The sequence below is a fragment of the Tachypleus tridentatus genome, chromosome 3, assembly GCF_004210375.1.
Source record: "Tachypleus tridentatus isolate NWPU-2018 chromosome 3, ASM421037v1, whole genome shotgun sequence".
Taxonomy (NCBI): domain Eukaryota; kingdom Metazoa; phylum Arthropoda; class Merostomata; order Xiphosura; family Limulidae; genus Tachypleus; species Tachypleus tridentatus.
In genome coordinates, this window is record NC_134827.1 from 70080201 (window position 1) to 70107330 (window position 27130).

At 33.3% G+C, this 27130-nt stretch overlaps 1 protein-coding gene across 3 annotated transcripts in view; it reads right to left on the reverse strand.

The window, feature by feature from the left end:
* Window positions 1–27130, reverse strand: part of LOC143247102 (uncharacterized) — an 87962-nt gene that overhangs the window by 22418 nt on the left and 38414 nt on the right. For all 3 annotated transcript variants that reach the window (XM_076494578.1, XM_076494579.1, XM_076494577.1), the window contains 8 exons: window positions 25426–25559; window positions 17959–18049; window positions 12932–13021; window positions 10778–10957; window positions 9506–9625; window positions 8628–8768; window positions 5530–8199; window positions 274–393 (listed from right to left, as the gene is read on the reverse strand). In XM_076494578.1, coding sequence (XP_076350693.1) covers window positions 274–393; window positions 5530–8199; window positions 8628–8768; window positions 9506–9625; window positions 10778–10957; window positions 12932–13021; window positions 17959–18049; window positions 25426–25559 — 3546 coding nt within the window. The remainder of the gene's footprint in view (window positions 1–273; window positions 394–5529; window positions 8200–8627; window positions 8769–9505; window positions 9626–10777; window positions 10958–12931; window positions 13022–17958; window positions 18050–25425; window positions 25560–27130) is intronic.

A 27130-nucleotide genomic window follows, 5' to 3' on the forward strand; every position in this document is an offset into this window, starting at 1 on the left:
CAATTCGCACTCTAGCACCATAACTTTTTCAAAAACTCTTTATACTACAGCACTAAAACTTACTTTCAAATGCATTACATATACTACTATAATTCACTTTCAAACACTTTTCACTAAAGCACCACAATTTACTTTCAAATACTTTAAGCTACAGTAACATAATTTACTCTCATACAGTCTATACAAAACTACCAAAACTTACTCTCACATTTTACACTACAATAATATAATGTACTCAAATCAAACACTTTACACTACACTAACATAACTTACTCTCAGACACTTTAAATTTGTTGCACCAAGTTCACTACTAGAACATTCTGAAATTGAGGACTGGTCAGAGATCAGAGACATACTATTTTCTGGTTCCACAACTGGCCATCTCTGTTCAATCTAAGAGAGTAAAGTTTTTAATAGTAACACATTACCGATATTATAAATGTAGCAGAAACATTTAATATTTTCTCAGCAAACAAAAAATTCTGTTCTTTCCCCATGAACAAAAGTGTTAATACTCACACCAGCCATTCAGAGATATAGAATGTAACTGGATTGTTGATACAATCTTTGTTCCATTGTCTTCATATACTAGATATATTATAAAAAGCATGCATGAAGAAATTGTATGCTTTGTACATGAACATCTTAATTTGGAGCCTATATAAACTATGCTCTAGGGCTGTTGTCAAGAGTCATGCCATCAGATAGAATATGACCTGTGGTGGCACTAAGCACATTCAACCAGAGAGGCTGCAAAGCAATGAGAGTTTTCCATGCCATGGTCACTTAATTACTTGTTACTGGTAACAAAGTGAAAGCCAGAGCAGAAGTAGAATACCTAGATTCTTGTGGAATTTGCAAGCATGCTTGTTGTGAACATAAACATTAAAATACTAAGTAATGGCTCATTTAATGTTATTAAATTCAACAACTATATAGTGTACAATTATTTTTATAATACTGAACTTGATAGAATATTTTAGTGGACAGAGAGCACCTAATGACTCAAATAATACTTTGATTAACACTTATTCTGAGACACAATTACAAATTCTACTTAAACCTAGCATAAGCAAGGAATGAGTATTTGTTTTGGAGTAGGTTATTATGTAATGTTTGGGTGGTTACATAATCAGGAAGTAGCAGTTTGTCCTCCTACATGAATAAACTCTCCTCAATGACAAATATAAACTCTATTTCAATCTTATTTTCTTTCATCAAATAGTGTAGAATATATTTTTATTGGCAAAGATAATGCTCTTTAAAGGACTATTGACCTGGGGAGAATCAGTCTTCCCAATCCTGTCATATGCACCTGCTTATAGCCCTGGAACCTAGTTCTTTAGACACACTGAAGTTATGTTAAAGAAAAAAGATGCTTTATCTATGGCCTTGCACACACTGCGTGTATCAAACAGGCACAATAATCCTGATCAAAGCTTAAAGTTTTGTACTAATAGTGTAAAAATGTTTAATATTTTAGAAAACTGTGATGCAATATTAAAGATAACAAGAATTGGAAAGATGCTAGAGAGTACATTTTACACAAAATTTAAGTTACTTAGTCAGATTTAAAACTAATTACTTTTAGTTAACAGCTAGAGTAATTACCTAGCTAATTAATTGCTAGTTTCTCTAGTCTACAACATGGAAGTGTTTTGAACACATATACAGTTACGAGTGGTTTTTTGCTCGTAACTTAAAAAGTATGAGTAGGCTAATAGAAGTAAAGTATATTATAAATATTATAATAACACACATCTAAATAAATTTTTATGTAAATTGAACGACAAATAAACTGTTTATAAACAAATAACCAAACATAGGAGGGGCAGAAAGTGTTCGTGCATCTACTTTAATGGTCAGTTGTGTAGCCTTTCAGGTGAATTACTTGGTGCAATCTCTCCTCATAGCCCTCCATGATCATTTGACAGTACTCAACTGGTATTTTCTTCCATTCTTCTTTACAGAAGGCCTCCAACTCTTGCAAGTTTTTTGGATGATGCTGATGAATTCTGGTCTTCAACTCATGCCAGATGTTTTCAATTGGGTTGAGATCGGGTGACTGCAGTGGCCGCTCCAGAGCGCTTATATTGTTCCTCTGCAACCAGGATTGCACATATTTCGATGTGTGCTTAGGGTCATTGTCGTGTTGGAAGATTCAACGACACCCAAGCTGCAAGTTCCGAGTATCATTCTTGATATAAGTGCCTAATATATTAACGTACTCTTCTTTCTTCATGATTCAGTTGACATGGAGAAGGCTGCCTACACCAGAAGAGCTGCAGAAACTCCATAGCATGCTTGAGCCACCTCCATGTTTAACTGTAGGGACGGTGTTTTTTTTGGAAAATTTTGTTCCCCTTTCTTACGGAAAATATAGCAAACATCATTGTGGTCGAAAAGCTCAATCTTAGTCTCGTCTGACCTGAGAATACTCCTCCAATAGGCAAAGGGTTTATCTACATGCTTTCTTGCATACCTCAATCGTGCTTTTAAATGAACAGGCTTTAACTATGGAGTTCTACGAGGATGGTATGCTTTGAGCCCAGAACTGTAGAGGTGCTTACTTCAACCCCAGTTTCCCTTACCAGTTTCTGTATGTCATTACGTGTTAAACGAGGGTTCCTACTAACTTCTCTGAGAACCTTTCTCTTGGTTCTCTATGGAATTTTGGTGGGGCGTCCGAAATGAGGGAGGTTAGCAGTTGATCCTGTAAGCTTAAACTTGGCAATTATGCTTTGAACAGTAGATTTCGGCACATTACTTTGTGTAGCAATACCAAAAAGAGACACATGAGACTTGTATTTTACAATAATTCGTTTTTTTGTAAATCACTGGACAATTGTTTTCTGTTCGCCATGATGACCAAGCAGATAATGACGGAGATGGCGCTAAATTGCCAGAAGTACATTTTTTGCTGGCTAAATTCCAATAATTATGAACCCAGTGTCTAGTTCTGGAATGGTATAATATAGTTTATTTGCCAAACTAAACAAACTTTCTATGGGAATATCAGTTTTTTCACACATTATGAACTGCACGAACACTTTCTGCTCCTCCTATTTTTGGTCATTTGTTTATAAACAGTTTATTTGTCATGTAATTTATATAAAAATTTCTGTAGATGTGTGTTAGTATAATATTTATAATATACAATACTTCTTTTAGCCTACTCATGATACTTTTTAAGTTATGAGCAAAAAACCACTCGGGACACAGGGTTACAAACACTTTCTGTCATAACTGTATGAATGACCTCAATAATCTTTACATGAAGTTTCACACACAACCAGACACAGTGACTTGGGCTGTATTGGTTTGGTAAAGCTCAAAAAGTTTTTAATAGAATGTACTAAATCTATGTATACACATTGAGGGTTTTACTGCTTTTTGTTCAGTTTTTACTAAAAAATGTTTAAGCAGTATTCCTTATGTTAAACAGTTGATAGATGAAAACAAGGTCAAACAAGATGACTGCATTAATTCTGAGCTTATTAAAATTAAACTAGAAATTTTAAAGAACAATAAGTCTCCTGGGTCAGATAATATTTCCCCAGTTTCTGAAAGAAGTACATGACTGAATACATGAGTTACTCACTATTATTTTTTGTTAATCCTTAAGTAATGATCATGTACCAAAGGATTAGAAGTAAGCTAATGTCACTCCTCTTTTCAAAGGAAGTAACAAGAATTGCCCCATAATTATAGGTCTATTAGTCTTACATCAGTTGAAGGAAAGATGTTGAAATGTCTGATAAGATATGCTTTGTATTTAACAAAAGTTATAATTTTATTGGATAGTTAACATGGTTTCACATTCAGATCTTTTTACATCTTTTTACTGCTTAAGTAGATGAGAGTAGGGGTATAGAAAGCATTTTATAAGGTCACATGAAAGGCTTGTAAAAATATCTTTATAGGTGTTAGAGATAAATTAGCAAATTGGATAGAAGATTAGGTAGATGGAAGAATGGAAAGCGTTATTATAAATATAATTCAGCCACACTGGATTAAGATCACAAGTGGAGTATCTTAAGGCTTAGTCTTAGGACCTTTGCTCTTTTTGATTTAAATCAATGACGTAGTTGAAAGAATGGTCAATAAATTACTTAAATATGCTGATGATATTAAGGTCTCTGATGTTGCTAACTGTGAAAATACTGCTGCGTTACAAAAGGATTTAGATCACTTATTGAATTGGGCAAATGGGTTTTAATTACAATAAATACAAAATAATGTATGTGAGTTATCATAATTTGGATAGAAATAACCTTAACAGAAAGAGATCTTGGTGTAATAATCAATCAGTCTCTAATGCCATCCAAGCAATATGTTGTTGCTAGTGGTAGGACATATAGGATTTCAGGTTATATCAACATAAATGTTGAATACAAGTATAAAAAGGATCCAATTTCATTGTTTAGGTCACTGGTTAAGCCAAATTTAGAATACTGCATTCAGTCTTGGGCTCCTTGGGAAAGACACTAAATCGTTGGAAAGGGTTTAAGGAAGGGTTACTTGAATGTTGCTTGACAGGGATAGGTTGAAAACCTTCATATTTTTTTCTCTTGAAAAAAAAAAGAAAAGAGATGGGGGAGGAGTCTGATTGATGTGTTTAAGATTGTAAAGTGAATTGTTAATGTAGTTAGACCATCTCTATTTTCATACTTAACAGTGAGAATACTGGGACTAGGGGCCCAAAATATAAATTTTTGCAGTGTAGGAAGTTTTATTTTTCTAATAGGTTGGTTGGCCTTTGGATATTGAGGAGGCAGTATGTTTAAGTGTGTTTTCAAGAAAGCTTGATAAATATTTGAATGACAATAACTGGCTTTAAGATTTTTTACATTTATTTATTTAATAATTTTAGTTTTGTTTCAAGGATGGCACAGCCACAATGACCAAAAGGTTCCTTGTTGTCCATAAACATTACATAAATTAGTAACCACTGTCTTTAATTTTAATTGGAATTGGAATGTTATAGTTTTCTCATTATGATCTTGGAAGTATAATTTAGAGATAGATGAATGCACATTAAAATGTTTTATATGGAATTGGGATGACTCAAAACAGATTGTATTCTTCAATTTCTATCTGCTTAATTGGGAATAAGTTAAAGCTTTATTTTTTTTGTGGGTCTAGAAGAATAGACAAACTACAAAATATTTTCTAATGAACAAAATTTTCAAACAAGCATAATTAAAACTATAATTTAACTGTTGTAGATCCCAGAAAACATTTTATGAAGCAATAAGAATTATCTTGCACTAAAAAATTATTACTAGGAAGCTATAGCTTTCACCTGTTAAAATGTGTATATTTAGTGAAAGAAGTTGCACATAAATCAACAGGTTCTATAACATAACCAATTACAAGTGATTGATCTCATACTTAGTGTTACATGGTTGAAAATTTTGTGATCTGCACATCTATTTCATCAGTTTCCTTAACCATAACTGTCATATTTTTTCCACCTGACAGTTCACTATCTTATTTGATGTAGTATATGATAATATTTCAACTTACTGTTTTATTTGAACTGCTATTACATTTCATGTGATCCTGTCTTTCATTCACCAAAACTCGACATTGGCTCTGTTGTAGTCCTGGAATGTATCTTGATGAAGCAACAACAGCTGTATGAGCAAGATCTTGAGCAGATGAGTGTTGTATCAACAGTTGAAGGTTTAGTTGCTGATCATCATTAAAAGATAACTTTATAAAATCATTAACTATGTATTTTCTTTGTTTCTTGACATATAGACAGGAGTCAGAAATGACTCTTCTTATAGCGAAAGTGTCTCTAAAAGGTAGATTTGTTGAATTAATTGAACTTTGACAAGATTTACAACTTATACATCTTTGGCAAAACTTACAAATGGAATGCAATAAAATTACACCCTGATAAGTATTGGCTCTGATACGTTTCTTTGTGGCAGGTTCAACTTCTAAACTGGAAACATGGGCTGCTTCAATTTGCTTTCCATTACTGTATTTTGTTCTGAAAAGAGAATTGTCACTAGAAATCATATGAAGTTCTACCTGAGTCTCTTTATGTACTTGCGTCTTTCTGCTTTTCTCCACCAATTCCTTCAGTGCTTTGTCCCTAACAGAAGACAAAGAGAGGTTGCTGTCAGTACCAAGGTACTTTGATTCAACTGAAGTAGACTTCTCTGAAGTTTCAGTTTTACACACAGTGGGTAACTGAAGGGCTGGAAGAGTAACCTTTTGCATGTCATTTCGTCCTGCTTTGTATCCCTGGGGAGTAAGTAGAGTTAAGATTTTATCATAACTAGGGTATATGCTTGATTGATAAGTTGAAAGAGAGTCTTTCTTTCCTGTTGAGAATGAGCATTGCCCTGTGGATGATGTGTCCATTACACTGTTGTCTAAATGAACTTTTCCTTCTTGATCATTATTAGATAAAGTAGGATGGATGTTAACTGATGGCTTTGTATCCAAGAGAGACAATAAATGCCTATCTGGAATCAGCACACTATCCACTTTTTTATCCAAGCATACACATCCATCATCACTATTATGAAATGAAAGTCTTTGATCTTGAAGGCCTTGGGGCAACCCCAAACCACTGTCAGATGATGACACCATTACAGGATCTACTTCAAAACCACTGTTTAAATGCACAGGTTGAATTAATTCTGACTTTAACTTAAAGGTATCATTCACCTCAGGGTCAATATTGGATATGTTTACTTCTGTTTGTTCATAGCTGGACATGGTGGAATATCCATCATCCTTACCATTACATTCTTGAACTTCTGACAACTTCATGGTTGAGGTCGGATGATGGATTCCTTCTAAAACATAAGAAGATAAATGTTTCAAAATTTCACCAGCTTTTGAGCATTCTTTCATGGCCTGGAGTCTTTGAGAGGGAGAATCATTTGTAAGATGTGAGTGAACTTGTGCTTTTGCTGTTGAAGTAGCAGCACTTTGTAAATTATCATGTTTAGTGCACCATTTATTTGCTTCTGTTGTTCCATATCCTCTTCGAATAACAGTATTGGTGTACTCTACATCTAAGGAATTTAGCTTTGAGCTATACTTATCTGTGTACCAATTTTCAAGAAGACTGTTTTCACCTGGAGAAGCTGAATGTTTTGGACTTTCAAAAACTATTGATTTGTTTGTTGTAAAAGAGGGCAGATCTTCTTTTTCATAAGTGTTGTGGAGTTTATGCTTCAATTCAGAGAAGCTAACACTGTGTGAGGTTTCATTATGACCAGAAGAAACCATGTTTAGGGGCATGGGACATGGAGTGCTAGCTTTAGGGAAGCTAACACTGTGTGAGACTTCTTGGTGACTGGGAGGAACCTTGTTTAGAGAAGGGAAACTAACACTATCTGAGGTTTCATGGTGACCAGAAGAAACCATGTTTAGGGTAGGGTAATTAACACTGCTAGAAGCTTCATGGTGACCAGTAGGAACCATGTTTAAGATATCTCTACTGTGTGAGGCTTGAAAGTGATGCTGAGGAACAATATCTATGGTTGTAGAAAATGGAATGTTAGTCTCTGACGAACAGATATCAGTTTGTGATGACACTTTAGGAAAAGCAAAATAGGTGTTCTGATCCTGTTGTGAAATGTAAGAAGAATTTCTATTTACCAGAGGCATGCAACAAGTTGCTGTATTTTGAGTTGTAGTAGAATGTCTATATTGATTAACATGACAAATATTTTGTGTATTATATTCCACTGGAGTTAATAACTTCTGGGAAACTGACTCACAGGGAACATTTTCTCTGTGTTCACTGGAATTCTCAAGACCTTGAACATCAAATGGTTGCTTTTGACATTTTTTATTATATTCTTCTTGTTCTACTGCACCTTTACAATTTGCTGTTCTTATTCCTTTTAAGGACTTACTTTCTAAAAGACTCTGGCCATCCTGAGGTTTATGTTTATTGTTTTCTAGCTTTTCTGCCTGTATGGCATAATTAAATATTTCATCTTTGCTGTAACATTCTTGATCAGGTGGCCGAGGAACAAGGTCAGCCCATCGTTTCATCATACTGGATTTATAAAATTCATAAGATGTATTTGTCAACATCTTTTTAGCTGAAATATCTGAATTTGGGATTGGTTTCCTGGAACTGTATCTTGGCAGGGAAGGGTGATCTCGAAGCCACTGGGGTGGCGAGCTCATTTTGGGGAGTCCTGGATGACGAATAACCTAAAAGACAGAGATAAAAGCTACTAGACTTTTTTCACTTGTAGAATGAACAATTCTGACATGATGAAAAGGCCCTAAAAGGCCTGTCACTTTAGAATTGATAGTAATTATAGAGGTTTATATTTTGTTTTTTACACAATTCGTGGAAACCTGTTTTTAATGAAAATGATAGTTATTAAAAACTCTAACAAAGAAAGAAATTTTGAAGATTTATCTGTCTTTTGGAGCCAATCTCTCTCATCAGGAAACATAAAACTGTTTGTTAAGCCTAAACTACTAAATAAATAAATAAATAAAGATTTTAGATTGCACTAAAGAACTTATCATTATATAAGATAGAACCATACATCCTTAATCTGAGGTACTCCAAATTTAACTTTAATGGTTCATATATATATATATTACTTTATTTTGTTTATGATACTCACATTTCCCCCACTACTTCGACTGCCAAATGAGTAATCACTGCAGAGACTGGCTAAGGAATCTGTACTGTCTTCAGACTGATTAGTGTGAGTTGGAGAGTTGCAACTTGGCTGCTGGCTAAGACCTTGATGATGTGGTCCAGGCTTCATGTTCCATGAGAAGAAAAAAGTTCTCAGAAAGACACTATTACAGTTAAACTAACCCCCTTGTTTTACATACATTGAGGAACAGTATAAGTTTTATGTTTAAATACATTGGATTAATTAAAAAATATAGAGAAAGTAATATTCATACTTTTCTAGACAGAAATCATTTAATATTTATAATAATAAAATCTAATAACTGCACACTTAAGGTAATGCTGACATACAAATATATATAACTGTTACAAAAAAGAACAGATTCAGCAGCATGTGTTTTTATCTTTTACAAAAATATTTGATAAACTTTACGGTGTGGCCCCCAAGGGGGTCATGGCCTTTTGGTGGAAAATCCAAAAAATAATAATGGAAGATACAAAAAGAGTTGAAAACAACAGTAACAAAATAAAACTGTCACTTTCTTCTCAAAGCATTTTTTTGTTCTCATATTTATTCACTCTTTACAAGCATTTTTTTTTCAGATCTAAGTCTGTGGCTCTATTTAGATCTGCCTGGTAAATAGTGTCATGGATTTAAATCTGTCTAGTACACAGTATCAAGAATTCAGAGCTGTCCACTTTCAATTTTCACCTTTTTTTCAAGAAAATTGTAATCTCAGAAGGTGACAAGTTACTATTTGGATTTTATTATGGTTACTTTGGAGTTTCCAAAGTTATTAAACCATTAATTAATACACTTTTATTTTTCAAGTACTTTATACAACACTTGTTAAACCTTACCTGAGAAAATAGGTCTGCAGAGGAGAGAACTTGCTTTTTGAAAATGGCATACAAAACTTTGTTCTGCTGTTCTAGATCCACAATTTGTTGCTGCAATTTTCTGTATTCCTCTCGTAAACCCTTCATTTTAATGAAGACAAAAGGCAGTAATTTTTTTATTCTTTTCCTTCACATATGTAATGTTTTATACAAATGTAGTACCAGGAAACATTCTTCTAACAGACAGATAGTAATGTATCAAAACGAAACTACACAAGAAACATTGTTAAATCAAATCTCAACAGTCAGATTATCAAGATGAGTGTAAAGCTTAAAAACTGGATATTTATTTCTATTACCCTTTCTTGAGAACAACAGTTGGTTAGCTGCAAAATGACTTCACTCCAGGCAATCTTGCCCAAAAAAGCAGCATCATTTTGTCTACCTTAACAGTATTCTACACTTCAAAATACATGCTTAACATATACCTTCAAAGATAACTTTGTCAAATAATATATATCCCATTTATTTGGAAGTTACTTAAGCCCAGCCAGGTAAACACTCTTAACATACATTACACTTATTCAGAAATTACTTAAACCCAGACAAGTAAACAAACACTCACAATATATATACATTTTATTCAGAGATTACTTAAACCCAGACAAGTAAACATTCATGTACAATGTGATTACAATTTCAGCTGTTAATGAAGTCATAATTATGAGTGATTTTAATTTCAGGTCTATAAACTAGGAAATGCTAGAGTCAAACCATGAGGGTGAAAGGTTTATGGACACTATTCAAGAAGACTTTCTACATCAATTAGTCCAGGAAACTACTAGAAACAATGCTATTTTAGATTTATTGTTAACTTCAAATACAGAATTGATCGAGAGGGTAGAAATTGAAAACCATGTAATTGAGGAAGATTGTGTTGCCATTATAATTAACATAAAAAAATTAGGTTTACTTGGTTTAACTTATAATCTTGGCTTGATACAATTAAAAAGCAGTCAATTAACAAACCTCAATAATTCCCAAGAAAGTATATTACCCTCAATAAACACCAAATTCAGATATTAAACTAAATTAATACTTTAGATTTCTTAATAAAGAGAAGTTTAATTCAAATGAGCAATTTATGAACGTTTTAACAGCTATAAATTTCTGCCATTCATTCTCATTAATGTGACAAACAACACTTAAGAACATTATTACAGAAAAATTTGATTTCAGTACACATTAAAAACTCCTAATGAGAAAACATTTCTTTATTTTTTCTAAACTAACCTTCTGTGCTAACAGTGCTTGTAAAACCTGGTTTACAATATCATCAAAGCAGTTTTCAAACTGAAACTGCTGTTGTTCATTCTCTATCAACAATTCAGCATTTTGTTGTTCAAGAAGTCTGACCTTTTCGAGTACTATTCGATAAAAAGAATGTTTTCTCTCATGATCTTGGTCTTTATACTGTGAAAAAAGAAAATAATATATTTTTACCAACATAATGTATTTTACAAATTTTAGAATAGCCCTAAACCTTCTATTTGAGGCTACTTTCTTTAGAATCAGAAACATCTGCTAAGATTTATACTTCCAATTAATTTTCTTGTAATATTTAGATTTTAACATTTGTGCATATCAATCACAACTGTGTTTATTCAGGTAGTTTAATTATTAAATAAATATTAAATTGTCAGTGATGAATATCCTTCCCACATTTTACCTATGAACAGACATTAAAATATCTCAGGTAACTGCAGAGTTGTGGGAAAAAAGTATAACCCAAAATAAAGTACAGAAGGTGAATGACCTTGTTAGGTGTACTTTGAAAATCTAAAAAAAAATTTTAATCTCAAAGAAATTAAGTCTGACTCTCAGTTTTATTTCATTAAACATTTAAGCATTCTTTTTTCGGTCCTAAGCTTTAATATTACTTATGGGTAGTAAACCCTAAGACTACGAATTTAAAACCTCTCATCCATTATCAGCACTTGCTCTAATTCTTTATCTATTGTTAATAGCCTAAAGAAAACATAAAGGGTGTACTATAAAGCAAAGGGATGATACTAAATTATACACAGTTATTTGAATAAGTATCCAGAAAACTGCAGACTACAAAATAATTTGTTATATTTATTACTGAATTGATTTTTCAGTTTTGAGCTAAATAGATAGCTTGTTCTGATAACATGTTAATTTTAATAGTTCATTCACTTTTGGTATTGCTAAACCCTTCCTATGTAGGATGTCACTAGAGAACTGTGCAATTACAATTAGAAGAGTTAATGAAGACCTACATAATATCTAATAAATAATTAAAATTCACTAACAGTGTGTTCAAAAACTTATCTAGAATTAGTTTTCAAGCAATACAACTTTTCAGCTCATTAGTTCACCTCTTCAATTGAAAATGTAACCTTCTCTCTGTTTACATCAAGATTTGGTAAAGGTCTATTGCATTTTGTAAAATTTACCTTTGGAAGGGATTTTTTCAGAGATAAACTTGTTAATATCCAATGGGAAAATGTCCAAGAATCATGTTTATCCTTGTTTCAGTTGCAAATGAAAGTTTAAAGGTATGCTGAAAAGCAAATGTTGTGAATGCAATCAGGAGTGGTGGTAGTGGTTTTTGTTGAAGTTAAAGTTGTCAGAAAGAAATGTCATACAAAAACAAAGTTAAATTCCAATCAAAAGAAGGCAAGAAAATTGTGAAAGCAGAAGGAATATTGTGAATACAATACTATTCTTCTCATCTTAACTGCTTTAACTGCCCTAGATACTTCAGTAAATAACAAACATGGTTAATTCAAGTCAAAAGAAATACTTAAATGACATTTGTTGTTGTTTCCTCTAAGTAAACAGACATTTCGAAATGTCACAAACATGTCTCAGACCATTCTTACAATGTAAATTAGAGTTAAAATGGTCCTGAGCAAATGTCGCCTTACCCAAGGAATTTGTTAACACCAAACTTACATCTTTGGACTTTCTTTGGATTTTTTTGAAGCAAGAAATCAAAACCTAAGCTAATGCAAAATTTTATATGAGAATTTTCTCTCATTTGTTTGTTTGTTTGTTTTTTGAATTTTGTGCAAAGCTACACAAGGGCTATCTGCACTAGCCATCCTTAATTTAGCAGTGTAAGATGAGAGGGAAGGCAGCACCCACTGCCTACTCTTGGGCTACTCTTTTACCAATAAATAGTGGGATTGACCATCACATTATAATGCCCCCATGGCTAAAAAGGTGAACATGTTAAATGCGACAGGGATTTGAACCCACAACCCTCAGATTACAAGATGTGCACCTTAACCACCTGGCCATGCCAGGTCTTCTCTCATTTAAAGTTACAAATAAAATAAAACATGATAATTTTTGTAAGATCAACTCTTGCTCGAAGGATTAATACAAATAATTATTTATATTCACATAATAACTTACAGATGCTTTCAAGTGACAAAGCTCATTCAAAAGCAAAACATTTTCTTTCTCCATAGATGTCAGGCAGGTCTGGTAATTCCTGATTTTACTCTACAAAAAAAAAAAAAAAAAAAAAAAAAAAAAAACAAAAAAAAAAAAAAAAAAAAAAAAAAAAAAAAAAAAAAAGTTTAAAATTCTGTACACTCATTTAAACTTGTAACTTTAGCACAACAACTTAAAGAAATGAGCTGATATGGTCTGTTTGAATAACACAACACTTTGGAAAAGACAACATGAAACTGCTTGATCCATCTCGACTGTTCTATCCACTAAGTTAAATAATTAAGGAAAACAGAAAATCTTAAAGCTAGCCCTTATCATTCATATACTTATCACACTTTTTCTTAAACTCACTTGAATTTACTACTTCCATGACATCTGAAGCCAGCCTATTCCAAAGGCTAACTATCAGGTTAGAAAAATAACAAAATGATCTTAGCTGAAAATGGTTTATACTCTGCCAAAATTTATATTTGTGTCCCCTATTCCTACTATTCTCACTGTTATATATGAAACAAAAAATGATGCATCACTACTATCAATTCCAGTTACAATCTTAAACAGATTTCCCTTAACTTCTTTTTTCAACAGAAAACAATGAGTGATTTAAGCCTCTCCTCATATGACAACTTTTATGTCCCAGATGTCATTTTAATAACTCTTCTCTGAATCTTTTCCAATAATTTGATGTCTTTCCTATGGTAAGAAATCCAAGACTGAACACAATATTGCTAATGTAACCTAGTTAGTGTCCTGTATAATGAAATTATAGCCTCTTTAGACTTGTATTCAATATTTCAGTAGATAGAACAAAATTGTTGTTTACTGTACTGCTAGCAACATCACGCTGTTTGGATGACTTTAGAAATTGATCACCTATTTCTCCAAGATACTTTTCTGGCTTGACACTGACAAGATTGTTTCCATTCAAATCATACTTATAATTAATTTTTTATGATAACCCACATGTATGATCTTACATTTATTATAATTAAAACTGATCAGCCATTTATTTGCCTAACTCAATAAATGATCTAAATCTTTATGTAAATTAACAACATATTCTTCATAGCTAACAACACCTAACACTTTAATATCCTCTACAAACTTTATGTCATTACTTCATTTATGTCATTGATTTAAAATAAAAAGAGCATAGGTCCTAAGAATGAGCCCTGAGGCACCCCACTTGTGGCATTAATCCAGTTTGACTGAACTTCATTTCTAACAACTTTCTGCTTTCTTCCATCCAACCACCCTTCTATCCAATTTGCTAACTTATCCCCCATACTTACAGAGATAATTTTATTTACAAGACTTTTACTTGGCACCTTGTCAAATGCATTCTGAAACACAAATACTCTTACCTTCATCTACATAAGCAGTAACCTTTTCAAAGAATGTTAAAAGATTTGTTAGGCAAGATTTTTATTCAGTGAAAACATGTTGACTATCCAATTAAATTCTAAACTTTGTTAAATGACTTTGGAAACTATTTTTTATCAGACTTTCCAATACTATTCCCACAACTGATATAAGACTAATGGGCCAATAATTACTGGGACAATTTTTATCACCTTCCTTGAAAAGAGAAATCACATTACCTGACTTCAAGTCTTCTGGTACCTTCCCACCATTTAAGCATTTACAAAAAACAGTAGAAAGTGGCTCATATATCCAGTCGTTAACCTCCTTTAAAACCCTTGGGGAAATATCATTTAGCCCAAGAGCCTTATCGTTCTTTAAACTTCCCAATTTTTTCTCTCACAAGCTCAGAATTAATTCAGTCATCAACTGTTCAAGATGTGGAATACTGTTTAAATTTTCATTAGTAAACACTGAATAAAAAGAATTTAATAACTCAGCCATCTCATAACAATCAGGTATTTAAAACCCTTACTGTTAATTTTTACATTTTCAGCCAACTTTTCCTCATACATCCTTTTTAATGTCCTAATTTTCTGTTTCACCACCTTTCTTGACCTTCAAGGTTTCCTGTCAGTTTAATTTTTTTAAATTTATGATACATTTCTTTACTTTTGTCTCTTACACTTTTTATAAATCAACTTGGTTTTTCTGCAGCTACCCTTTTCATTCTATAATAAATATGTACACTTTGAATATACATCTAAATACAATCCACATATCATCAGTGTCTCCAAATAATTCAGCTGCCCAATTTACAACAGATTAATTCTTGTTGCATCCCTTCAAAATTTGTTTTGATATTTGTAACTAAAATATCATTATTCCTCACCTCCATACACAGTAAATCATTGAATCTAATAGAGCAATAATCACTTGCACTCAAATGTTCCCAAATTTCCACCCTCTCAATATAGAAACTATATTATAAATTAACAATAAATCTAAAATACATTGTTTCTAGTAGATTCCTTGACTAATTGGTGAAAAAGCAATCTTGAACAGTTTCCAAATACTTTTCTTCCTCATGGTTTTACTCTCGCACATCCCAATCTGTATGTTTGAAACTAAAATTACCCATAATCATGATTTCATTAACAGCTGAAATCTTAATCTCATTGTAAAGTTTCTGACTAATTTCAACAATATCATTTGGTGAGAAACCCAAATGGATTCAATCCTTGCTATTATCTTCAATATCCTCACTTCAACAAGATATAACTTACATTTTACATATAAAGCCACTCCTTTCCCCTATTTAATGAAGTATCCCTATTAAAAAGCCTGTATCCCTATATTCCAAAGAAATTTCTGCCATCAAAATCATCTATGTCTAACCATGTTTCAGTTATTCCCACTAAATCAAAATTCTCCATTCCTATCAGTGCTCTAAAATCATTTGTTTTATTTCTTATACTTTCAGAATTTCAACAGCAACAAATTAGGTCTACCTACCTTATAATTATTTCTACACTAATTTTCTATGTTAAATGTTTCTCTGCCTCTTTTTTCATTTTGCATTAAGTTTATTCTGGCCCTTACCACTGTCTAGTCCTAGTTTAAAATTTCTCTTACAGCAGAGTTAACAGTTGTAGCAAACAAGCCAGCTCCTACCCTATTTAAATGTAAACCATCTATTCCAAAAATCTCTCTTCTTCCAGTAAACTGATTCTAGAAGTGCAACCAACCAATCTGTTCATCTTTAGATACTAACCTAGTCCTACAATTTAGCCCTAGTGACCTACTTAGAACTGCATTCCCACAGTTAATTCTCGGCAGTATTCCCCACAAAATTAAGTTATGCCTTCTTCTTTAAAGCCTTTTTCAGCTCCTTCTACTTATTAATAAACTCCTATGACCTACCTTTCCCTAAACCATTAACCCCTACATACACCACTAAAACCACATCTCTGATAGCTCCCTTTATTATATCTCCTCTATCAGTTATATCCTCTTTCTAAGCCCCTGGATAGCATAATCTGATTTATTTATCAAAGGCCATTTTACTTATGTGCCTTTTCAAGGAATCACCTATGAGAATGGCATCCTTATCATTCACATCCTTTTATGACCCTTTTATTTTCCTTACCTGCAGAAGCCAAGAACTGTAATTTGTTGCTCAACAAAATAGGCTTATCACAATTGAACATACTACTTTTTTCTCTTTATCTATTGCCCCTACTGTAATCAGAATAGCCTCCAACTTACAAACTCTATATAAAATTGCACAAAAACACCAGTTCTCACATCAGAGATAATAGAATTTATTATAACAGGCAATGATCTGCTTAAAAAAGAGAAATAATAAAACAGTCTATTGTTTAGAAACCAAAAGTTAGAAGTACTTTTATTTACTGTATTTTAAACAAAAATTATAACTGTTGTCATGATTAATACCAATTATCATAATCTAAGCATAATTATTAAGTAGATACTGATAAGTTTATGTTCTAAATTGCAGTTGATAATCTACTGCTGTCTTAAGTTAATTTGTACTTATCTGTGTGTGTTTATGTGTGGTATGGGCCTGGATTAAAAGAAGGATATAACTTAAAGCATAACAAGATTAGTGGGTCAAAACAAAACTGTCTCTGGAACAGAAATATAGATCATTTTTCAGTTGTGTGTTGCTGACTGAAGCATAACATACATAATTTCAAATAAATAAAATGAATGTGAACTCCAGAGAATTGTACAAGTTGTTTTATTTACTCGGCACTTTAGTTTTAAGCCTACATTGAGAACATACAATTTCTGTAATGAGCTATATAACTAACATTCCTATTTTGAGAAACACATTTCATTACAGAAACTGTACACTCCTGATGAAGGCATATCATCTCATTAATAAAATAACTTGTAAAATTCACTGGAGTTCATGCCTATTTTGTTTATGTGTAAAAATGTTGATCAGTTCCAGAAGAATAAAACTAACAAAGAGAAAGAACTGTAGTCAAACTATTTCTAACACACAATTAAACTCTGATTTTTCTCTACAGTAGTGTTTCTTTTTGCTTATGTTGTATTTTATGTCAATGTACAATAGTTGTTTAGACTCTTTGAAAACTTATTAAATGAGCTTTTGGTTTATAATGCTTCCCTGGAGATCAGGATACGTGTTGATTAGTTCTAAAGATATTATGAGTGAAACAAACAAATATTATCAATTGAGATTTTAATAATACTTAACTCCTCACCTGTTTAACTTACTTTAATTAAATCCTAATTACTAAGTTCAGGAGCTGATTCAACAAAGTTCTTGTACCGATTTTAGATCTAAACTTATAATAACCTTATAATTTCCTTTTTCAGAGCTAAATATTGACCATAACATGTTACTGCACAAAACAAGTAAAACTGACTGAATGAAAACTTGACAATTAAAATTGTAATAATCTACATTTTTCATGTGCTTCATACCAATATTTTCAATTTTTAATTTTATTTTGTAACTTAAATTCTTTTCACCTTAATATAAGACAATTCTATTAAAGAGTAATATATGTAATGAAACGTTGATAATGATCATTAGAAAAAATGATTTTACAGTTGTTAAAGCTTACCTCATATGCTAAAGCAAGTGAAGATTTTTCGTGCCTCAACTGATCCACATGAGATTTTAATTGTAGCATGTTCATAACCATTTCTTCCATCCTGGAAACATACTAATAATTGACTTCCTACTAACAACAACATAAAAATTTTAAACTTCAAGTGGTTAATGCTTATATATCTCTCCTGATAACTTTCAAGTAATGAATGGGTACTTTTAAAACTCTGGCAACTTTTAATTAACTTATAATTCGTGAATAAGCAAAATCTTAAGTCTTCATATCTGAGTTAGTAGCTAAGTTTGTGGCTACTGCAGATGAGGAACTATCAGAGATAAGAAAAACAAAATGGTCAGAAAAGAATGTGGATAATAAGAAGGTTATACTTATAAGACATTCCTTGGCAAGGCATATGGATGGAATGATTTGTGGGATAGATAGGAAGAAAAGAATCAGGTTATGTTACTAATGGGTACAGGTGATGGATACAACTCACAGAGCAGGAGATATAATAAAGGGGACTAGAAGAGATGCAGTTTTTGTGGTGTATGTAGAAGCTAATGATGTAGGAAAAGGCAGGTCATAGGAGCTAATTAATAAGTACATGGGGTTGATAAAGGCTTTAAAGAAAAAAGCATAACTTAATTTTGTGAGGGATACTGCCCAGAATTAACTAGATCACTAAGGCTAAAGTTAATGTGAAGAGATCATTTCAGTGGAAGAAAGGAGCTGCATTTTAGAATGGATGGTTTAAATTTAAATAAAATGGATAGGGCTTGTTTGCTATGGCTATTAACTCAGCCATAAGAAAAATTTTAAACTATGACTAGAGAGTGGTGAAGGCCAGGATACTCTAAATTCAAAATGAACAAGAGGCAGAGAAAAATTTAACATAGGAAATGAGCATAGAAATAATTATAAGGTAGGCTTAACTGTCACAGTTGTAATTCTAGAAGTATAATAAATAGAACAGATGATTTTAGAGCACTGGTAGGAATAGAAGATTTTGATGTTATGGGAATAAATATAACTGATTTTGATGACAGAAATTTCTTTGAAATATTGGGATACAGTACTAAAAAGGGTGGAAGAGTGGCTTTATATGTAAAATGTGAGTTACATCCTGTTAAAATTGAGGATATCAAAGACAACAGCAAGGAGACTAAATCCATCAAGGTTTCCATTAGTGTATATAAAGAGAAAAGGCTTTTAATGAGAATTTTTTCCAGACTACCACACGATATGGATGAAATCAGTCAAAAACTTTACAGTGAGATTCAGGTTTCAGGTGTTAATGAAATATGGGTAATTTTAATTTCAAGCAAACAAACTGAGATGTGCTAAAGCCAAACCATGAGGAAGAAAGGTATTTAGAAACTGTTCAAGATGGCTTTCTTCACCAATTTCACCCAGGAGAAACAATGTAAATTGGATTTATTGTTAACTTCTAATATAGAAATGATTGAGAGGGTGAAAATTATGGAATATCTTGATACAAGTGAACATTGCTATATTAGATTCAATGTTAAGATAGGAACAATGATATTTTAGTTGCAAATTCCAAAAAAAGCAAATTTAGAAGGGATACAACAAGAATTATCTGTTGTCAGTTGGGGAGCTGAGTTATTTGAAGAAACTGATCAGATGTGTAAAACAAAGTTGGCTTGTAAAGAGTATAAAAGATAAAAGTAAAGAAAAGCATCATAAATTTAATAAATTTAAACTGAATGGTATGACAGGAAGATTAGAAGAATAAGAAAGGTGGTGAAACAAAAAATTAGGATATCAAAAAGGATGCATAATGAAAAGTTGTCTGAAAATGTCAAAAAATAACACTAAGGATTTCTTTAAATACATCAAGGGTAAAGTAAACAAAAAGTTAGAATGATGGTAAGACTCATGTAGGACAATAGAGGAAGAAGGTTCAAATCTCACAATTATTGGAAAACTGGGTTATTAAATTTTGATTTAAAAAAAATTTTTGATAATGAAGATTTAAGCAGTATTTTTTATTTTGAACAGTTGATAGAAGAAAACAATACCAGATAAGATGACTAAATTAATTCTGAGCCTTTTAAAAAAATTTGGGAAATTTAAAGAACAATAAGGCTCTTGGGCTTGATAATATTTCCCCAAGGATTTTGAATGAGGTTAAAGAATGGGTATGTATCAGTGGCGTAGATCCTGGGGGGATTGGTTGGATACATCCCCCCTTCATTTTAGGTGGGAATATGGTGCATACAATCATCCCCCCCTACAGTTTAGTCTGTTGAATTGTTTTATTGCATCACAGGCCTACAAATTGTGTGTTTGTTCTTGTGATTCTCGTGCTCTTACCAATCGAATTACATAATTAGGCCTAGATGTAGGCTTTTTCAGTAGCCGAAAAGGTACATCTTTAATATAGGCGTGCTTCTAAGCTTTTCAATCAAAGCGATAGTACATAAGTATCAGTCCGTAGGCCTAAGTATACATGCAAGGCTTGCAAGCACTATCACAGAATCTACCTACGTCTTGTAATACATAGTGTAAGATTAAGTAAAATTTTCAACACAACAGATTGAACAGAGCATGAAATTCGAAAATATTAATTCCAAGCGTAAATTCCTGTGATCTAGATCTTGCAGGCCATTTGTAGCTTGTACCCAGATCAATCTTATGTGTATATTGTGTGGTTTTCCTACGCCATTTATTCTTATGCATGTCTAGCCGGTTTTACTGTTGAACGCCTTACTCTCCTTAGCTGCCGAAGCTGCTGACCACAGTGTACATTTAATGTACAGTTAACGGCAGGTTCAGGCCGCTGGGATTCAGACGTGCCCTACATCACCCTCCTCTGCTACCTTTAGTCTGAGCCTCGATTTTACAACAGGGCTCATTAGACCTGTGTTTGTGACCGTCATTAATCCATGAAATTTCAGATTATCACTGCCCTCTAATAAAGTTCTGGTGCTTTATGGTAAAAGAACAATATATTCTCTTATCATAAATAGTAAAAATATTGTATTTTCTTGTATAATTAGAACACAAAAGGAGCAATTTCAACGACCTGAAGCCTCTACTCGAATTGTATTGCTAGTTTTTGTTTAGGTGTTTTTTATTTAATACACGTGCTTATAGACATTATATCACAACGTGTTTGCCTTTTGATGAGCTTTAACAGGAATATAATATATTTGTGATTGTTTAAGTATTTTTGGAGAAACTTGCAATACTTGTGTTGTAACTAGCACACATTATTGTCCCAGCGATGCCCAGGCGATTAGTCGGCTCGGTAGTCACTGTGAGCTTTGTGCGTTCAACTTAAATACATTGTACAGTTCAGTCCTACTTCCATTCTGTTATATCTTCATTCGTTGTACATTAGTTTTTCAATAAAGACTGTATTTTAGCCTGTTGAGGCATCTGGGAAACAGATTCCAATTATGACAAGAAAGCGTCTGAAACTTTCCGATATTAGACAGTTCTGCAAGCCATTTACTAACACTACAAGTGACAATGCAGATGCAGATTATCCAACAACCTCAAACAAAAGAATAGAAACTTGCCATACAGAGGAAATACTATGTTCATCAGAGAACGAGTCTGAAAATGCTTGTGCAACTATTGTGCATCATGAACCACCAAATAGTTGTGACACAAGTTTGTGCAGCAATGAAAAATCTGAAACTCCACAGATATAGTGTGGAAAGCCATATCATCCAGACACACAACTAATACCACGACAGAAAGCAAAATCTCAAAATATCAACTTCTAGGGCAAGAGGTTTGATGAGTTCCCATGGCTGCATTTCGACAGTCAGATTCAAAAAGTCATATGCTTTCATTGTGCCAAGGTGGAAAATAGAGGCCTTTTTACAGGGAAATTGGAGAGGCCAGTGGAATATACCTTCATATCCACCGGTTTTTGCAACTGGAAAAAGGCAAAACAGAAATTCAACGAACACCAATCCTCCTCTCAGCACCAATTTGCTATATCTACAAAATGTTCACTTAATGTAACTCCAGTGACTGTTCAGTTACATGATGGAAAAAAGAAGCAGCAGGAAGAATGCAGAAGAAGTCTAGCCAAAATATTCAGAAGTTTACATTTCTTACTGCGTCAAGATTTAGCATTACGTGGACATACTAATACGGAGGGGAACTTCCTGCAGTTAATGAAGCTCCTGGAAGAGGAAGATCTTGAGTTCACGGCCTACTTGTCAAAGAAAACCCAGCCTCAGAATGAAATAATTGAGAAGTTCAGCCATCAAATATTAAGGAACATAGCACACGAAGTGCAGCAGAGTAAAATCTTTGCATAAATGGTTGATGGCACTCAAGATTTTATAGGTACCGAACAGGAAGCAATATGTGTACGATACGCAGATGAGAACCTTGACGTCCATGAAATATTTCTTGGTTTGTACAGTGTTTCCAATACAACTGGTGAAACAATATCCTCTACTATACTTGATGTACTGACTAGACTCAATTTACCACTGTCAGGATTAAGAACACAAATTTATGATGAAGCCACTAACATGAGTAGTGCGTACAGTGGATGTCAGGCAAAAATAAAAGGGAGGCAACCATTAGCTTTGTGTTTTCACTGTGGAGCACTCAAGGCTAATTTAATAATGCAACATGCAGTTGAAGCTTGTGAATGTGTTCCAGATTCTATCCAGTGAGTACATGAACTTGGTGTCTTGCTTCAGAGGTCAGGCAAATACAAGACAATCTTTGAAAATATTGTATCGTCAGACAGCCACAATGGTCCAGTTAAATGCATTTGCCCACTGTGTCCAACATGCTGGTTGTACCCCTATCTGCAATTACTTGTGCTAATGATCACTACAGTGACATTGCTGATTCTTTGTCTGAATTAGCAAATGAAAAACAGATGTAGCAGTAAAAGCATAAGGTCTGCTAGACAGATTTGACAACGGAAAGGCAGTTTTAGGATTGTTGATGGCTCAGCATCCATTAGCTGCATTAGAGGAACTAAACCGTGCATTCCAAGCAATATCAGCGACAGTATCTGGCATGACTGAAATATCTGCAATGATAGTTGAACAATTACGGGTATTGCAAACAGAAGAAAATTACAACATGATATTTGATGAAGCTGAGAAAAAGGTAACTTCCCTAGATCTGATGCCTATTGAACTGCCACGCACAGGTGGATCACAGGTGATGGCTCAGCACACCATTCTGCAACAGCTAGAGATTACTACAGAAGCCAATATTTTGAATTTGTGGACACAATCAAAAAAACATCTGACCACTAGATTCAATGCAGACAACAATGACTTGAGGCAATATCTGGCACTTGAGAACATGATCACATCTGGCAAGATTGACAACTCGGTTATAAACTTCTATCCAAAAATCTCTGCACAACGGCCCGAGTTTCAGTTACCCATGTTCAAAGGAACAACAAAAGCAGTATCTCTGAAAGGTGCAAAGGATGCTTACTGTAAAATGCATGAAACAAGCCAGCAGATGTTTAGTGAAGTGTTTCTTCTCATGAAAATTTTGCTTGTATGTCCAGTATCCAGCTGCGAATGTGAATGCAGCTTTTCTGCATTAAGATGGTTGAAGACGCGGTTAAGGTCAACTATGTCTTAGTGCCACCTCAACCATGTGGCAGTTTGTCACACTCACAAAGATGAGGTCGACAAGATAAATATAGAAGAGCTTATGAAAGAATTCATAAACAGATCATCACAAAGGAGGTCTATATTTGGGAACATGTAGACTAGAGGACTAAATGAATCTTACTTCAATGAAAAGTATGAATAATTATGCGCTACATTGTACTGATGTGTAATTTTCAAGAGTTCACAAAGACATTTTAATTATTTTTATCAAACAATGTGAACAGTTTGTCAGTAGATATAAACTTATCAAGGGTAATTACTAATTTTTTTAATATTTGAAAACGTAATTCATGCAATGAAAGTTATTAGTAACATTGTCAAGTATAATGGCCATCTTTTATACTGTGCAGTGTGCAGGAATAAATTCATGTGGCAGTTAATTTGTGACACATTTGTCTTTATTCTATTTACATTTTGAAAAGTGTTCACAACACCTCACTTATACAAACCTACATGGAAACCTTGAAGTATCGTGGCAACAAGATTACTCTGTGACTGCATGTTTACAGCTTTCAGGTTCACGTAATAAGAGATACCAATCTGCAAATTGAAGAGTCCACATAAATGGTTGCAAAAATTATCCCCCCATCAGGTGTAAAAAATCTTTGCCCCTGGTATGTGTATCACTGTCTACTATTTTTTGTAAATCATTGAATAATGGGAAGGTCCCAGAAGATTGTAAGTTAGTTAATGTAACTCCTGTTTTCAAGGAAGGTGATAACAGTTGTCTCAGTAATTACAGACCCATTAATCTTACATCAAGGTTGTGGGAAAAGTTTTGGAAAGTCTGATATAAACTGTTTCTATACTCATTTAACAAAGTTTAGAATTTTATTAGATAATCAATATGGTTACACTAAGGGAAAGTCTCACCTTAAAATATTTTGATATTCTTGAAATGGTTACTGCTTATGTAGATCAGAGTAAGGTATTCTGTGCATCAAAATGCATTTGGCAAAGTGCCACATAAGAGGCTTGTAAATAAAATTATCTCTGTAGGTATGAGGAATAAGTTAGCAAATTGGATAGAAGAGTGGCTGCGTGGAAGAAAGCAGAGGCTTGTTACAAATAGAGTATCTGTAAAATAGGATTAATGTTGCAAAAGAGGTACTTCAAGGTGCAGACTTAGGGCATATGCTCTTCATTTTACATCAATGATAGAGATGAAGGAATTTTCAATACATTACTTAACTTTGTAGAGGATATTAAAGTCTTGGGTGTTGCTAATTGTTAAGAGGATGCTGCTGCTTCACAAAAGGATTTAAAGGAAACTGATGGTGTTGATGCATCATCTTTTTTCATACTTAACAGTGAGAATATTGGGACAAAGAGATGTAAGTAAAAATTTTGGCCAGGTAGGAATTATCAGTTAAGTCAGTTTTATTTTCATAATAGGGAGATTGGCCTTTGGATGTTGTAGAGTCAGTAAATTTGAATGAGTTTAAAACAAAGCTTGATACGTATATGAATGACATGGGCTGGTTTTAAGATTTTTTAAAATTTATTTGGTACCAGTTTTAGTTTAGTTTAGAGGATGGAACAGTGAAGGTGGACCAATAGGTCCCATGTTGTCCCAAAATGTTATGCTACAAATCATAATTGTCATGAAATAGTTTTACAGATATTTATTATAAAATATCATTATCAGTTTATTACTCTCTGGAGTTTTGCTGTAGAAAAGTAAAACTGTTTGTGATAATTGAACAGTCAGAAAAAAAATGTTGATTCTGACATGCTCCTGTCAAATGTACATACCATGATGAACCTGCACAAAAGTATATACCATGATGTCTTTGTACAAAACTATATACCTTGTTGAATCTCTACTATGACTTACTTTTCGAAATCATTTTGCAGATTTGCTAAATGCATCTTGCAATTTTGGCTCTCTTTCCATACCTCCCTGAGCCATGTTTCTATATCCACCTGATGTATTTTATCTTTCTGAATTTCCTTTTTCAATTGTTCTTTCTGTAAAAAAAAAAATATTGAATTATGAAACCATTTGATCAGCGAATTCTTAAATATATTACGCCAAAGAATAATGAAAAATGTTATTAACTAGTGTCAGTATGTTAATGGATAGATTATCTTTAACTTAACAAAAGCTTATGTGAAAACTATACAATGAATAGGATCAGTATGTGAAAGAGTTTTCTGTTTTTGTTTATTTACAGCAAACCACGTGGGGCTATCTGTGCCGTTGTGTCACTGGGGGAAGGGGAACATCTAGAGGATGTCCCACCAAGGGACAATGAAAAGAAACATAGCAATTTTACACTGATGTTTCATACATCACCCATAAAGTAATATTTAAAAAGAAAAAAATCCTGTGTACCTGTATATGCTAAAGGTAACTAAGTTATTACACTCAAATTTCACAAAAAAATAATATTTTGTAGAGGTAACTTAAAACATAATTTTTTGCCCTAAACATTTATCTTTTATTATTATTATTTTGGTGGTTATAGGTGAAACTAGGCCTACAAGTTTTGTGGTTTTATTTCCTTTCAATTGCTCTATTATAATTTGGTAAATTTTTGTTGAAAACTTAGGATTATTTAGCCCATTTCCAAAAATATCTTTATAATAACACTTTTATTACGATTTATATACATCTTTTTTAATCTTAACATAATCTTTAAGCCTGACGACACAGCCGCGCATGACATTCGAATCTCCCGTATAACGACGTATTAATCTCATACGTTAAAAACCTACGTATATTTTCTTTATACATTTTAATACTGAGTGGTATGTTTAAGGCATTGTTATGACTATATTAAATATGATAATATATAAAAACGGCCACAGTTCTCCCGAAGTGATTTATTTAAGCAAACCAGCATTTCTCCATTATGATTTCGTCAAGGCTCTTATAAATTTCAGGGCACATTGATACGATATACAAGGGCTGTTCAAAAAATACGCGGACTGACGTCATAAAACAAAATGTACTTTATTTAGAAGTTACAGATCTGGGACCCCTTCAAGGTACTCTCCTCCCCAACGCACACACTTATGCCAACGGTGTTTCCACTTGTTGAAACAGTCCTGGTACGCTTCTTTTGTAATGTCCTCCAGCTCCTTCGTCGCATTTGCCTTAATCTCGGGAATCGTCTCAAATCTTCTTCCTTTCAAGGGTCTTTTGAGTTTGGGGAACAAGAAAACATCGCAAGGAGCAAGGTTAGGTGAGTAGGGGGGGTGGGGAAGAACAGTGATCGAGTGTTTGGCCAAAAACGCGCGAGTTCTGAGGCACAAATTTCGCAGCAACGCGGTGCATCTTCAATTTTTCGGTCAAAATCTCGTAACAAGATCCAACTGATATCCCAAACTCTTCAGCAAGCTCCCTAACAGTCAGACGTCGATTTGCCCGCACCAGGGTGTTGATTTTATCGACGTGTGGGTCGTCAGTTGACGTGGAAGGACGTCCAGGACGCTCATCATCTTCAATGGACTGTCGACCATCCTTAAAACGTTCATGTTACTTGAAACATGCTGTACGATTCATAGCAACATTACCGTAAGCCGTGTTAAGCATA